Source organism: Macrosteles quadrilineatus, unplaced genomic scaffold, assembly GCF_028750875.1.
Source record: "Macrosteles quadrilineatus isolate MER2022 unplaced genomic scaffold, UCM_ALF_1.0 Scaffold_1__1_contigs__length_201487025, whole genome shotgun sequence".
In the NCBI taxonomy this organism is placed as follows: domain Eukaryota; kingdom Metazoa; phylum Arthropoda; class Insecta; order Hemiptera; family Cicadellidae; genus Macrosteles; species Macrosteles quadrilineatus.
Window position 1 is genome coordinate 191,446,870 of NW_026542594.1, and position 16,513 is coordinate 191,463,382.

Sequence of the window (16,513 nt, forward strand, 5' to 3'; positions counted from 1 at the left end):
CAAATCACAAAGAGCAAATCATGGCATTGGAGTTTTGAAATGTAATTTACGTACTTGTTGTTGTCAATGTTACATGTTTGAATCAGCTTAATGCTTTTGTGATGTAGTTTCATGTATATTAAAATGTTCTGATGTCATGTGTCTAATCTTTGATAATTCTGCCAAGAATTGCCTTATTTACTTTCTAAAAGGTTAACATTGATTTGTTCATTTATACTCTGTTCTGAAAATTTAGACTGTTTGAGGGAAAGCGATTCCATCCCCTCCACCTCACCCTAACTTGAAACAACAGCTGACAGCTGATCAGCTGATATATTAAGCTAAAAAAGTAGTGGGGGAAATTGGACACCTTCCCCTTTAACAGCATAAATTTTGTGAACAGACTATGGAATAGTTTGGTTTGTTATATGGATGTGCAAATGTCAGTTAGGCCTGGGTCTAGCCGACCTTTGGAACTACTTTATGGTTTTTAGTAAATTACCTAGTACACGATTACTTAATTTGTATAGATATTTCTAATAAGCCCCAGACCTAAGAACAATAAACTAAAAGCTTTATTAATGCAGACACTACATAATGTAGACTCAATAAGGAAACAACAATAAGGAAAATGTTATCGTTTATGCATCCAATTAAAAATTACGAGAATTTCCCTTGTGCAAAATCAATTGCCTTTCCCAGAATTGTATTCATACTATCCTGCGACTTGTCAAATTATAATGCGTTTTTTTTTTAAACTGGATTAATTTATGCAAAATCAAGTTAATTTTTTTTAAATTTGTTTTATTACTTTTCTCTTTTGGGGTAGAACCTAACAAGTCACTATAACTCTTTTCAAGAACTGACCAACTCTGAAGGCTAAAACACCATTTGATTAAAAAACCTATTTAAGAAAAAATATTACTTTTTAATAATATTTTGTTTATTATTAGTGTGTGTGTCTTGTGAATAACGTGAAAACTACTGCATCAATTGAGCTGAAATTTTGTAAGAAAAGAGCCGATATACAACCGAAGAACATAGGCCTATTTTTAATCTTGAAACCCTCATGGTGTTTCCAAAGTGACTGTGCTATTATAAACACTCTAAAAATTGAAAGACCATAGGTTAGTATACTTCCAGCTCTTTGATGCTTTGAAAATGTTTTTGTTGGATTTTTATTAACATTATGGAGTTTTGAGAGTTATGTAACAGGTTTATGTTTGATATTTAAGTATAGTAGTTGGTCAACATTTTTACTGTGATAGAACCTTTTACTCAATTAATTCATACATTATACACAAGGTTGGTAAGCTCAAGAGAATATCAATGAGAGATGATTTTATAACGACCCTTGCTAAAAAGGGTTCATCAGTGTTAATTTCACGTTACATCCCAAACATAACGCACAAACTCCGGGTGCGACTTGAATGTCAAACCTTACTGCATATCTCTCTGCTCAGGCAATGGTGCGTTGAATATTAAAATACCACCGCCGCAGCAAACCTGCAGACTAAGTGAATTTCAATTTCCCCAATTGAATTCCGTCTTATATATTCTATTAAACATGTTTGTTCCCCATTTGAACAAAGGATTAGTGAGTACTTTGGTGTGCTGCTTCAAGGAATGTCATCAAGTGTATTTTTTTATTAAAACTTTAACAGCTTAGTATGAAATAAATAAATTTACCAAATTTTATCTAATTATATTTGTGTAATAACAAGTAAACTACAATAGTTTACTTATTCGCCGTAAGAATAACATGAGCATTTAAGTTTATAGTTTTTTTCCTTCATAACCATTAGACGTACAACGCCGCGTTAATGTAGGCCTACTAAATTATTTGTTTTTTAGCCCTACGAAATTGTTTAAACAGAAATCTATTAAATCTTATGGAAGAAGCGATTTTGGAAAAGTTTCATTCTCGATTTTCTTTATAACCCTGGGAATGACTACGTAGATTATGTACCCACCTTTTTTGAACACCCTGTATATTGTAAAGCTCTACTGTTAAAACCCTCTGGTTAGAAAACATTTTTAGGTCAATTGTTACTTAGAATATACATAAGGCCTTCGATTTAAAGTGGAATCCATCCAACAAAAAGAACGTTTTGCTTAACTTGTTTTGTAATTTTTTATTTGTCTTTTATGTATCTGCTACAACCTGTTGAAAAAAGCTAAAATTATTAATACTATCTTTAACACGGTGTCATTGCTAGAAAATACCAAAAGTATCAACTAGTACAGTACTAACAAAATCACAGAAATTATTATCCACTTAGCTCTAATTAATTTTGTTTGATAATTAAACAAAAACAATTTTTGAAATGTAAACAATTAAGAACAGCTTTCAAACCATTTGAGGCAAAGGGAGTTTCAACTTTTGAAATACAGTCAAAATGTTTTCAACAATTCTCTCCCAAACTTCATCTACTGCGAAAGCTGTTCTGTTGTTACTGAAGTTGAAGTTAGCAAGTTGTCTAGACGTGAAGACAGGTAAAATGAACGACTTAAAACTTATTTGAAACTCGGATTAAGTGAAGTGTTTCTTCAAATTTGAATGTTCAGAAACAAATCTGTTGTTTTCATGATTAGGTGTAATTAAGTATCCCAGGTTTTGAAATTGATATTAATAAATTACAAGTAAAATCATCATCCTATTATGAAGTTTTAAATAAATTAACAAGCACGTCAAATTTGGTTACTTTGAATGATCTTGTGTCGACTAGATTTTTTCTTATTATATGGCAAATTTTACAATGTGTCCATTTTTTGATTAAACTCTTAACAGAGTACAACAGTTGTTAATTTGCCGTTTTATTTTGTCATCGAGCTTGAAGACAGACAATATAATTAGTAAACTAAAAGAATTTTCCCCGCTGTTGTATGGGTTGTAACAATTCCTGGAAATGGTAATCTGATATAGTTACAAATAATTAATAATTAAATATTTAATAATTATTGGATTGTTTAATCTAGGTGCGTATTTTAACCCAATTAATTGTGAGTGTAGAATGATGTGAGATGATCTGTGTAGCTTTGTCACAGACTAAGATCAGCTGTTTTATTCAGTACAATTGACTAAATTGACAATACCATTAGATACTGAAGTATACTAGACATCCTCTAACCAGCTATCACATTTTTTTTATTAAAAAGGAAAATGAAAAATGCCCGCAATAATTTAATACAACCACACAGCTCCTAGTAAGTTTCTGCCCTTTAGCTGTTTTGTTAGCAAACTTTGCCTCAACTAGAGTTGTGTGATACTAACTACTCTTGATGCCATGCTAGATGCTAGTTTGTCTAGGTAGCAATGTACAATGTTATATTGTCACGATAGTGTACAAGCTAAAGTTTGGATTGCATTCTAGTTGGTTACGTCTCACACGATTCACTACAGCTGTTGTTGCAAATTGGAACAAACTCTAAATTGGTAAGTGGCCTTTACAATCTTTGACTTAGTCCATTGTTGTTGGATCCCTTCTACATGGAACTGTTTTTCCAGTTGTTTACCTTAAGAGGGCCTTTGTTTACCTTTAATGAGTTTTCAATATTAAAATTATTGAATTCATTCAAAAAAATTATTACTTAGTTTTAGCGAATTTCCCCTATAGGGAATAAGCTATTACCGTAGTACTCATTGTAAGACCTGGACCCGGGACCGATTTACTTTTTCGTTTAGAGGTCCCTAGAGGCCAAAAACACCATCCGTTCAAATTCATATATACATATATATGTGTCCGTTAGCGTGATAACTCGAGCAAAAATGATCCGATTTTGATGAAATTGGGTACAAACGTGTAAACCTACGTTTATTCGAACGAGTTCGCGAACCAGCATGATCGGACTATGGGAACAGGGGTTTATGGAGGGTTTTATGGGGCAAAAATTGGGTTTTCCCATTTTTGACAATTAAAACTTAAAATTTAGCATTTCCTTTCCAAACCATTTTGTTGAGCTTACAAATTTAGTATATTGATGCGTTATTATGCGCCTAATGGTTACGGAGAAAATTCCAAAAAAGTAAATTTAAAATTCCCATGTTATTCTTATGGAGAATAAGTAAACTGTATTTGCTTGTTTATTAACATATTTTGATCAAATTTGGAAAATGCATTCATTTCATACTAAACTATTAACATTAAGAAAAACCTTTTTACCTTCCCTGTTGCAGCAAACCTACGTACTCGTTAAACTAATGTTATTTAAATAGGGAATAAATGTGATATTTTTAAGGAGACGTTTTAGTGTAAATCCAATCAGGCAAATGGAAATTCGCTTAGTCTGCAGGTTTGCTGCGGCGGGGGTATTTAATAGTATGGTAGGTATAAGAGGCTTAAAGTTTACAATTACTTTTTTCAATTTAGCACAGCTGACACTGGAAGAAGAAGAAATAAAACGGTAGTTTAGCGCCAAACAATCTGACGGTGGTCCAATCTTTTATTGAGGGAACTTCTCTATTTTAAAGTAGCTATTTTCTTATATTCACCCAGAAAGCTAGGTCTAAGTTTGTTTCAATCTATAACTGGCTACATCCATCGACATTAAATACTGCAAGTTTGTTTTTCTTCTTATGAAAATTATTAGGTATAATAGGTAACGCTTGAATTGACAATTACATGTGATCCCATAAAAAGAAAAAAATCCCATTCTATATTTTATAGAGGAAACATTTAGTTGCAGTGTCGTTATATTTGGGGTAATTATTGGTTTATGTTGGTAAAAGTATATAAAATGTACTTTAAAACGCTCCAGACCTACCCAAATAGTCTACATCTCATCCATAAAGATGAAAAATTTATACGGGAACATGTTTTAAATATGATAAAACTATGAAGTTGAAATTTTACATGTACTTCGTGGTATCTACTCAAACGTTGAACTTTGATGTGTTTCAAGTTTCAAACAGGTAATACAGGTATGATCAGCGACATTATGTTCAAACTTGTGTCAGACAGTGTTGTACTTAATGTTTAGATAAGAGACACGGTAGACGAGAGACATATTAGATTAGATACAGCTCTGGGCGTTGAGATAAATGTTGAGAATATTGGTGTAAGATTTATTTAGTGTATGACTTAAATATGAGGAGGGTGCAAAGAATCTAGTTCTTTTGTGTTTAACCACCGAGGAGATTTTTAAATATAACTCTCGTAATGAGTTATTTAGGCTATATTATTCCCCTTTTACAATCACCCATTTAATTAAATTATTGTCATCCCTAGTGTTAGTATAATCTGAATCTGACTAAAACTTCATTTTAGGTGATTGATCTGAAAGAAAAACATTTGACTCATCGATATTAGTACAAGATAATGATTGTGACATCATTACAGTACTTAGTTTTCTAATCATTGTGTGGATTTTAATTTCCAATACAAAAAAGTCCTTTTTCACTGAGAGACTTATCTCCTATCATAATTGGTAAACTAAAATATTTTTACACTTGATTTTAACTGTTTATTTAGCATTGTTTCTTTTTGTGTTACACAACACCGTTTTACTTTTCTTTATAAATGGGGATATAACAGATTTTCCATACAAAAATATTTAAATTACTGAGTAGCAGCATTTTAAGTGAATTACATCTTTCAACGTGTTTACAATTTCAATAAAATGTTATCAATTGAGTAGGTCAACATTTGAGGATTTCACCATCAGGTTTTTTTACTCATCTACAAACATATTGTAAAATCCCTTTTATGTTAATCGAAACAAATACTAAGACTTTCATTAGCCTATTCAAACAATTATTACTTTTCTGGGTCTAACTTCTTTGACCCACTTTCAAAACACTAAACTTTCTTTCACATTAAATGTCTTGAAATACAACAATTTAAATTTACTATTAGAAAGATTTTGTGTTATTTATGTGTGTGTAAGGTCAAAGAATTTGTAGAACATATTTTTTTTGTCCTAGGACGCTAAACACGAGCCTGGGATTGTTTTTCACATTACTTCAGGCTAGACCTAGGGGTTACGGCATTATCACTTAGATAAAATCCATTGGTGACTTGGCGGGGATCGAACCCGGGACCTCAGGGACTAAAGTCCCGCGCTCTAACCACTACGCCAGCTCGCTCCCAACATATTATTATATTGTGTGTAGAACATATTAAGTAGATTAATGGATATACTGTGATGAAATTGTATGACGTTGCTATACATGTATTTATAATGTTGATGGCAATAAATGGATTTGATTTGATTTGGATTAGTAATCACAAAATCAGGTTTATATAGGTTTATGTTTAGCGTTCGTTTTTGGAAATTTAAATTAATGTTTAAGCATTTAAATATATTTGCTTTCAGTTTACTTACCAGTTACAAAAATAAACCAAATCCAATGGCAATGTTTACAAAGTGCAATTAAAAGTATACAAACCTCCAAACAAATTTAACACAATTTTGAAATCGCGACAGGGTTAAACAAAGGCTTGTAAAAGAACCTTTTGTCAAGGTTAACCTGGAACATCCGAGGCTAATTTTGTCCTGGTTAATCTGATTGTACGCCTTTGTTCGCCAACAATCAGATTGTTGATGTGTTGTGTGCGCGCTTCTCTCTGATTGAGTGATCCTGTTGCCGGCTGCTGTTATTTTATTATGCAAGTTTTCCGGTAAAAATCCGTATAGTGTACGTTGTTTGGAGAGAAATGTAATAAAATCAAAGGCGCTAATATATTTTACAAAATACACCGTTTAAAGTTCAAGCGAGTATTTTAGTTGTGTGCAATTTTAAAACGGTCTAAAGAAACTAAAAACGGCATACAGCCTAAATAGAGTTTTACCTCAAGATGAAATTATTAAAATTCGTTCCGGGGTTTTTCGTGATGATGAAAACTTTAAAACGAAATATATTTTAATAGATGTTTTCTATAGTTTGATGTGAATCGCAAAATTACTAAAACCTCTGAATTTATCTTATGTTAAATACTCTATGCTTAACTGCTTTTGTTATTAGTTCTTTAAATCAAGCATTTCCTTTTATGTAAAACGATTAAAGAGCACATTAGATACTTGTTAAGTATCAAATAAATTAATACATTAAACGGGTACCTATTGAATGGGTTCCTTAAAAAAAAAAAAAAAATGCAAAACATCATTCATAAATACTAGGATATATAACACTTTTTAAAGTCCGATTTCGGGTCTAATGAAACCCAAATTAATTGTTTTATTTTAAAATCGCAAGATAATGTGTATATATCTTTAAATATATATAGCGTATAGATTTGAAGAACAAAAAGTTAAATGAATCACACTAAACTGAACAGAATCTATTTTTTCAACTCTTTGCATTCTATACTTTATCTCAATATATTGGAATTGCCTCATGCAATGTTCTTATATTTATGTTGTGTCATCGCAAACATAATCTTATTCCATCAAGAAGCATTAATTTGGGCTCACGCAAGAAGGTGATTAAACAAATCGGCTCACCACACTACCATTTGCACCCTTGTTCAACAGATGTTACTTATAGGGGATTTATCTGTGGGCTGAGATACTAAACTTACCCGTAACCGTAAAGTAGTACGACAACAAGAGAAATTATCCAATGAAAATCACATTATCTCTCGGACACACCAAATGTTCTCTTCAAGTAAAAACTCGTTACATAATAAATGCTTCAACAAATGATTTACCTTAGTACAGTATCTATAATCAATATTTTCACTCTACCAAACTCTTCAATTTCCAATCATTGTACTATACTTTAATTTTATTTTTATGTTGTATTTATTGAAGGATAACTATTCTTGGCAGTTTTTTACTATAACTACCTAATTATGATAGCATGAGTGACAAAAGCACTCCAAATAATGTTAATACTGTTCAATGAAATGGCGATCATACATAGTAGGTATTTTAAGCCAAGTATGAATGGAGATGAGTGTAGGATGAGCGGCGCGATCTTGTAGTCTTTTTAGTGACTAAGGCCGACATTCCTTAGACACAGCTGTTAATTAATAGCCCATACAGCTAATGGCAACTAAGGAACCTACAGTTTATAGTGGAATCCGAACCACATTTTTCCTTGGTATATACGAATTGGTCTAATTATCAGGATAGTAATGCGGATAGTCGTAGTACTCACTCGTGCGGACGTTAATCCACACCAGGGAGTATCGCATCCACAGTGCATGCCTATAAATATCCACAATTCGTGAACTCCTAGTAGCTGGATTACAGGGCGACAAAACAATTATAACCGTTATTTATTTCCCAAATTTAAGACACTACTCAGAAATCAATCTTCTAAAGCAGTGTTCCCTTGAACTTTCTCAATTCCATTTCACGACGGAGCGTTTTTGTACATTTTTGTTAGTCTTTGTTACATCGACATTACACTCGTCGCTTTGTAGTGTAAATGTCCCTTGGAAATTGAAGTTGACCCTCGATAATCCGATATAAACAAGGGCGAAACGTTCAGGGGGGGGGGTTGTGGGGGTGGTTTGGTGCATTATTGTATAACACCCCCTAAAATAGTGTTAACTGTGAAAGTGTGAATTGGTGGTTGAAATCTATTGTTTTACGTCATGGCTTTCAATCCGTCTGATGGGAAATAATTGAGTACCTACCGTGATAGTGTCAACAGGAAACAGCTGTTCTTAATCTTGGCTTTTGTGGTTCTGTCTTTGGCTATTGAACTAGACACTCCATCCCCATGTTAAAGTTGTGGCCAAATTTTAAAATCAAACCCGTCATAGTTGATGTGAGCCATCGACAGATTGAACTGGTCTAAATTACTAATTTCTGTCGAATAGTCGAAATCGTTTACCAAGTCAAACTAATGGAATAACTTAATGTGAGCTAACTGATAACTTGATAATACAAAATACTGTAGGAAATAGAGTTTTAAACACCAGCGCATTATGTGACTAGTTCACACAACTACGCCCTTTTTAATAAAAAAATGTGACAACTGGATTGACGGGATGTCTAGTAAAAGTCAATGCTAGTATACATCAGTATCCAATGGTATTGTCAATTTATTCCGTGGTAGGCCTTACTGTCTAATAAAACAGCTGATCTAAGTCTGTAACAAAGTTGAACAAAGCTAACAGATCATCTCACATCATTCTACACGCACAATTAAATACGCACCTCAGTGGTGTTGGTGTACCTATCTCCGAATACTATTTCCAGGAATTTTTACAATCCATATAAAAGCAGGACAAATTCTTTTAGTTTACTAACTATATTTTCTGTCTTCAAATTCGATGACAAAATAAAACGGTGAATTTATTAACAACTTTTGTACTCTGTTAAGAGTTTAATCAAAGATGGCACATTTTAAAATTTACCTTATAATAAGAAAAAAAGATTAGACGACACAGGTACATTCGAACTTAACCATAAATGAACTGCTTGTTAAATAATTTACAATTTCTCAATAGGATGAAAATTATACTTTTTTAATTTCAAAACCTGGATACTTAATTACACCTAATCATGAAAACAACTGTTTATTTGTTTCTGAACATTCAAATATGAAGAAACGCTTCACTTAATCCGAGTTTCAAATAAGTTTTAAGACGTTCGTTTTACCTGTGTCTTCACGTCTAGACAACTTGTTAGCTTCAACTTCAGTAACAACAGAACAGCTTTCGCAGTAGATGAAGTTTGGGAGAGAATTGTAGAAAACATTTTGACTGTATTTCAAAAGTTGAATAAGCACCCATTTCCCCAAATGGGTTGAAAGCTGTACCTATTGTTTACACACTTCTAAAATTGTTTGTGTTTAACTATTCAACAAAATTAATTTGAACCATGAGTACATTATGTCTGTGGTTTTGTTTGTACAGTACTAGTTGATAATTTTGATATTTTCTTTCAATGCCACCGTGTAAAATCTATCATAAATAACATAAGCCTATTCTACATTTCTTAGCAATTTTTTTAGCTAATAAAATCCTTTTTTGCCACTTAAAAGCCACATAGTGATATAATATATTTACTAAGTAGCTTTTACCTAAAAATGATTAATAGTGTTTCAACAGTATACTTAAACGCTTACGTTTTAGTATTTTCTAAATTACCAAAATACTTTAAAACAACGAAGAACCAATGAAAACCAAAACAACTACAGTAACTAGTTTATCAGTTGACGCAAACCTTCTAAATTTTCAAATTGTTCTTGACTAAAATTCATACAATATTTTAATTTGATTCGCCATTTAAGGAATAGGCCCTACCATAGGTCTTATGGTAAGATTAAGACCAAAAATCCGTTGACTTTCTTGTTTTAATGACACTGAGATCATAAAAAACAATGTCAGTTCAAATATTAGCACTACATCTCCAACAATCATCCAATTTTGATGAAAATTAGTACAAACTTATAAGTTTATTCGAACGAGTTCACGAACCGACATGATCGGATTGTGGGAGTAGGATTTTATGGGCTGCAAATTGATTTCCCTCATTTTAATCCTCAAAGTAGATGATTTTTCTTTCAAAAAGATTTTCTAGTGCTAAAAAAAATTAGTACATGGAAGCGTTGTTGTACACTTATTGGTTATGGAGAACATTAAAAAAACTATACATTGAATATTCCCATGTGCCTTAAGGGCAATAAGTAAACTATTGTAGTTTGATATTTTGGATATATTATGAGTAGATTTGATAAATGTTTACATTTCACACTAAGCTATTACAGTTTTTAATATAAAATGTACTTGATAACATTCCTTGAAACAGCACACCAAAGTACTCAATAAACTTATTTTATTCAAATGGGGAACACGTTTAAGGGAATATTTCAGCAAGAATCCAATCAGAACATTTAAAATTTGCTTAGTCTGCAGGTTTGCTGTGGCGGTGGTATTTTAATATTCAACGCACCATTGCCTGAGTTGAGAGATATCCAGGAAGGTTTGACATTCAAGTCGCACCCGGAGTTTGTGCGTTATGTTTGGGATGTAATATGAAATTAACACTGATGAACCCTTTTTAGCAAGGGTCGTTATAAAATCATCCCTCATTGATATTCTCTTCAAGGTTATCAATTGAGCTTACAAACAGCGTTGTGTACAATGTATGAAATGATTGAGTAAAAAGTTATATCACAGTAAAAATGTTGACCAACAACTATAGTTAAATACTAAACATAAACCTGTAACATAATTTACAATTCTGTAATGCTAATAAAACTCCAACAAATAAAATTTTCAAAGTATCAAAGTATATTAACCAATGACCTCTCAATTTTTAGAGAGGTTATAATAGCTTAGTAACTTTGGAAACACCATGAGGGTTTAAAAATTTAAAATAGGCCTATGTTCTTCGGTGGTATATAGCTCATTTTCTTACAAAATTTCAGCTCAATTTAATTAGTAGTTTTCACGTTATTCGCGTGACAAAAGCACTAACCAAACTATGTCACGTTTAAATATTAGTAAAATGTATTTTTTTCTTTATTCAATCAAAATGGTGTTTAAACTTCCAGGGTTGGTCAGTTCTTGAAAAGAATTATGGTGACTTGAGGCTTCTACCCCTAAAGGGAAAAGTTATACAACAAATTTATAAAAAAACTAACTTGATTGCATAAATTAATCCAGTTTAATAAACAACGCGTTATAATTTGACAAGAAGCAGGATAGCATAAATAAAATTCTGGGAAAATGCTATTTAATTTGCACAAGGAAAATGTGTACAACCTGTGGTTGGATTCAACTAAAACTTTTACCTTGCAAATCTAGATTATGTAGTGTCTGCATTAAAGCTTTTAGTTTGTTGTTGTCAGTTCCAAGTCTTATTAGACATATTTTTACAAATTCAATTATTTTGTCCGAGTCGCCAAAAATAACACGAACATGGCGATTCCTTCGGTTAGCTAGACCTAGAAATATGTTTACCCAGAATTAACTGACATTTCCCAACCATATAACAGTAAAAACATTCTATAGTCCGTTCATAAAATTTAGGCTGTTAAGGGGGAAGGTGTCCAGTTTTCCCCACTACTTTTTTAGCTTAATATATCAGCTGATCAGCTATCAGCTGTTGTTTCAAGTTATGGTGAGGGGGGGGGGGGCGGAATTGCTTTCCCTCAAACAGCCAAAATTTTCAGAACGGAGTATAAGTGAGCAAATGTAAACCTTTTAGAAAGTAAATAAGGCAATTCTTGGCAGAATTATCAAAGATTAGACACATGACATCAGAACATTTTAATATACATGAAACTACATCACAAAAGCTGATTAGCTGATTCAAACGTGTAACATTGACAACAACAAGTACGTAAATTACATTTCAAAACTCAAATACCATGATTTGCTCTTTGTGATTTGCTACAAATTGTCATGAAGCACGTTTCTCACCGTAGACCACAAGCCAAGGGTGAACCAGTACGCAATCTGCCACACCAGTTCCATGCTGAACCCGTTGAACACACCCAAAATGCCCAAACTGTAAGCAACGAACTCAGCTGTGCTTGAAACACTGTAGCGAACAGTTGTTGGAATATCATTCTTATCATAAGAAACTTGGTATTTCGTAGCTCGTTGGTCATCATAGTCATCACCAATAAGAGGATCCGTTGCGTAATCAATTGTCACACATTCTGTAGGACAATCACACTTGCATCTCTTGTGTTTAAACGCATGCCAGGATAGAAACATGTTCCTCTCAATACAATAATCAGAAACTTTGTTGCTACAAATATCAAACGATCCGTTGCAAATCGCAAGGTGGTACGGAACGCAACCACATTCCGCAATGGAACAGTTTATTTGGCATTCAAAAAGACAGTTTTGATAAGTGTAAAAGGTGAAAAGAGACAACGTCTTCTCGTGGGAAAATATACAGAATCTTTTCATAACGTCCACCTCGAAAAGGCTTTTCTTTATAGTGGTGATGGACGGCGTTAAGGTGGTGGTAGAAGTCGCTGCCTTGGCGAAGAAGATATGATGATTAGTTGTTATCGATGGATACGTGAAGCTGTTGTGAACAAATACTGTATACTTTTCAGACACTCTTTTAGATTCGTTTATGTGAGTTATGTTTTCATTTTCGTCATCTTTTGGACTAACAGAAGCGAGCTGCGTAAAACCTGCATCGTCAAATTCAATCTCTAAAGATTTATCTGTGTATAACAGATTTTGCTTGCAACCATTTTCCAACACATTTTCAGGACTACATTGGGTGTTTTTACCATGAGCATTTTTAAGATCATTCCTTACCTTAATTTTTGCATCCTGAGGACCGTGGCTTACAGCATTGAATGTTTGGCATATTTTGATTCTATCCCTTAGGTATGCCCTAGGTGCCATAAATATCCTTTGACTGTTTAAACTACTAAGTATAACCGTGCCATTTGAACTATTTTCAAAGTCTGCATTGTAAATTTTCAACCCAGTCAGACGTTGTTTCCCCAGTTTCTCGATGTATTTTAGATACACGCTCGCACTGAAAGTTTGATTAACATTGACTGGAAACGACTTTACAGAGTGATCAAATATGGGAAGATACAGTTTTTCAAAAACAATCCTATCACTTTTGTTCATCGCCAGTAGATCATATTCAAACGGTGTTATATCAGTTGATATTCTTAACATATTCAGTTCATCTTCATTGCACAGCCAAGAAACACCGTTTCTATTTGACAAGCATCTTTGCAATATTTCAAATCGATTGTAGTCATCTTTCAATTCCAAGTTCTCGCAAACTGTGACAGCTGGGAACGGCACGTCTTGGGCTCTTGTATAAGAGTTGCTCAGCGCTGTCAAGGTGTTTCGCCATTCGTCATATGCATCGTGGATGTACAATGCGCTGATGAGAAGTGCTACTAAATGAATCAACAAGCTTGCCATGATATTCAACTTGGGAATCCTTTCAAAAAAAGCGTTTCGCACCCTAGGTAAACTGATGTTGCGGATTTCTTCGAGGTAGGATTTGTGCTGTCTAGGAAACATTAAATAATCTTGAGTAGCTTTCATTTCCTCTACTCTAATAGAAACAAACTCCAGTTTCTCGGACAAAAGTGACAGCCGGGACGACACTTCATTTGGTAAGCTAAGCTCTGTATCATCTTGATTCATGACGATGACTCAAATCGCGAGTAATCTCAGAATCTTGTCAACGAGGAAGAAAACGTTGCTTAGTTAGAAGTTGTTGAGTTTTCTTCTTGACTTTTTACTTTGGTTTGTATGTAGATATTTTTACATTCTCTGAAAAATAAGCTAAACCCAGGAAATGATTTTAAAACTACACCTATGCTTTTTAATTACCACTATACACAAACACTACACAATGATGAGAAGTAACGGACTAACTCTATATCAGGGAACGTTATGACCTTGCATGTCTCTTAAAATTACTCCCACTGATGAAATGAGTGTTAACTAAAACATGTCGATTAATTATTCAGTGCTGTATCTTCATAAGCAGATTACACAAACATACAAGTAAAAGAAAAAAAACTTTGACCTAGTAGATAATCATATAAAGTGATCCATATAGTTTATTTATTACACGGTATTAAATATTCTGCTCTTATTTAGGATAATAAATTATTTCTTTAACGTAGTTTAAAACATTGTATAGTGATCACAACACCTGTTGTGAACATATTGTTAGCAAAATAGATTAGTTACCTTTTGTTGATTAATAAATTAGATTAATAAATAAATTTGGTGACTGTGATCATGTTAATTTTTTTATAGGAAAGAAGATACTAACGTAGGGGTTACCGTAACACCTAGACCCATAGTATCTCCGTCCATTTTAGTTTTTTTTTTTTTCGTGATTTTTCTTATGAAACTCATAAAATACCGGATGGACTCATTTTAACGATAAAGTTTATGATTAACATTTAGTATGTTAAGAGTCCTTTTAACCCCAAAAATGGCATGACAAAATGCTATAAAGGTACGGTTCATTTGGCTTTTGCGGTTCTGTCTTTGACTATTGATACAACTAGGCACTCCATCCCCATGTTAAAGTTGTCGCCAGTTTTAAAATCAAACTCGTCATAGTTGAACAACGGCAAATTGCACTGATATAAATTACTAATTTCTGTCAAATAGGTGAAATTTTTTACCAAGTCAAACTAATGGAATAACCCATTGTGAGCTCTGTTAAAAAGAAGGACATTTTTCATGGTTTTTGTAGCCTCGCTGTTCTTGGGTAGCTTTTAATGTTACATCTGAGTAACATTGCTGGCTAGAGTAACATCTGATCTTAGTCAGTAAAAAAGCTACACAGATCACTTCACTCAAATCTACCCCCACCCTCCATTCGTATACCTATACAACTATAAGTACGACTACAATGTACACCACTGTTTAATAAAGCGACGATTTTCTAAAACCACTCAATTGCATTTGAAAATAGTTCAAAATTCACAAATAATGCAGTATGCGTCTAAATTTGAGGCCTTTGTGTGTTTCCGATGCATAATTGTGAAATATTTTGTCAATGGTGTTTGGATTTGTATATGGAAGTTCTTAAGGTTTTAAAATTAACAAATAAACTTCTTTGACCGAAGAATACTCCGAAGAATATCTTACTCCAGTAATCTTCAAAGGATCTTCTTAGGCAGTTTTAGCATAGATGAAGTAATATAATATTATATTACTTCATCTATGGTTTTAGTTTTCAGGCAATAACATTTCCTATGCAGCGACATAAAGTACATTTCTGCAAAAAAAATCCAACTTCCTTTATGGATCCAAAGTTCCGAGACGTTTTCAACGCTTTGTTTTCCTGTCTCAGATTTGTTTCGTTGAAAAATCGCAAGTATTACAGAGAAGTTTCGCGAAGAACGTAGGTTACTATTTGAGGAGAGATTGTTTCTCTTGTGTAGGGTGAAGAAAAAGTATCCTCGTCTGTTACTAGGGGAACGTATTGAAATCAGGCTCGTTCTGTGGTTATAGCGTGCATGAGTTGAATATCAAGTGGATCACAACTATGGTGGAGTTCTTGTGACATTGTGTCTATGGTAGTTCTGTGGTTATAGCGTGCATTAATCTGTAGTATCAATACTTGTGACATGGTGGATAGATATGTTAAGTGGTTAATAAAAATGAGGGTTTATGGATATGCGAGTAACAAGTTTATAACAACAAAAGCGGGGATGTTTTAATTTTACACATTTCCCAATATATCGGCAGAGTTTGTTTTCGATATTGAGACTTAGAGCCAACAGCTGCTAAACTATAGTATACAGTAGTAGTACATTACACAATTATAAATTGACACTACTCCTACTTAACCATATAAATCTTTGCAGAACTACCTGAACCAACAGGGAACAACGTATTGTTACAGTTTCTACAATAGCACAGATTTATACTTAATATCGTACTAACCATTTCAAGTAATTTATCGTTTAGAAATTTCAAAATATACGGACCAATAACATAAACAACAAAAACAATTGAATCGGAGGTTGAGTTCAAAAATACCTTTATAATCTCCACACGCTTTCGGAAAGGTTTATAAAACGATAAAGATGAGAGTTTACGGGGGTGAGGAGACGACAATAGAATAGTCTTCACTGTAACAAATGTTTCCAATATTGGTGTGT

At 33.2% G+C, this 16,513-nt stretch overlaps 1 protein-coding gene across 1 annotated transcript; it reads right to left on the reverse strand.

The window, feature by feature from the left end:
• Positions 1-12,275: 12,275 nt before the first annotated feature.
• LOC129003538 (uncharacterized) lies at positions 12,276-14,024 on the reverse strand. The gene has a single exon (XM_054431837.1). It carries the CDS (start codon positions 14,022-14,024, stop codon positions 12,276-12,278), a length of 1,749 nt encoding a protein of 582 aa, XP_054287812.1.
• Between the last annotated feature and the right edge of the window lie 2,489 nt (positions 14,025-16,513).

Coding starts and splice junctions, on each gene's coding strand:
- LOC129003538 (XM_054431837.1), bottom strand. CDS start 14,024: ATGAATCAAGATGATACAGAGCTTAGCTTACCAAATGAAGTGTCGTCC.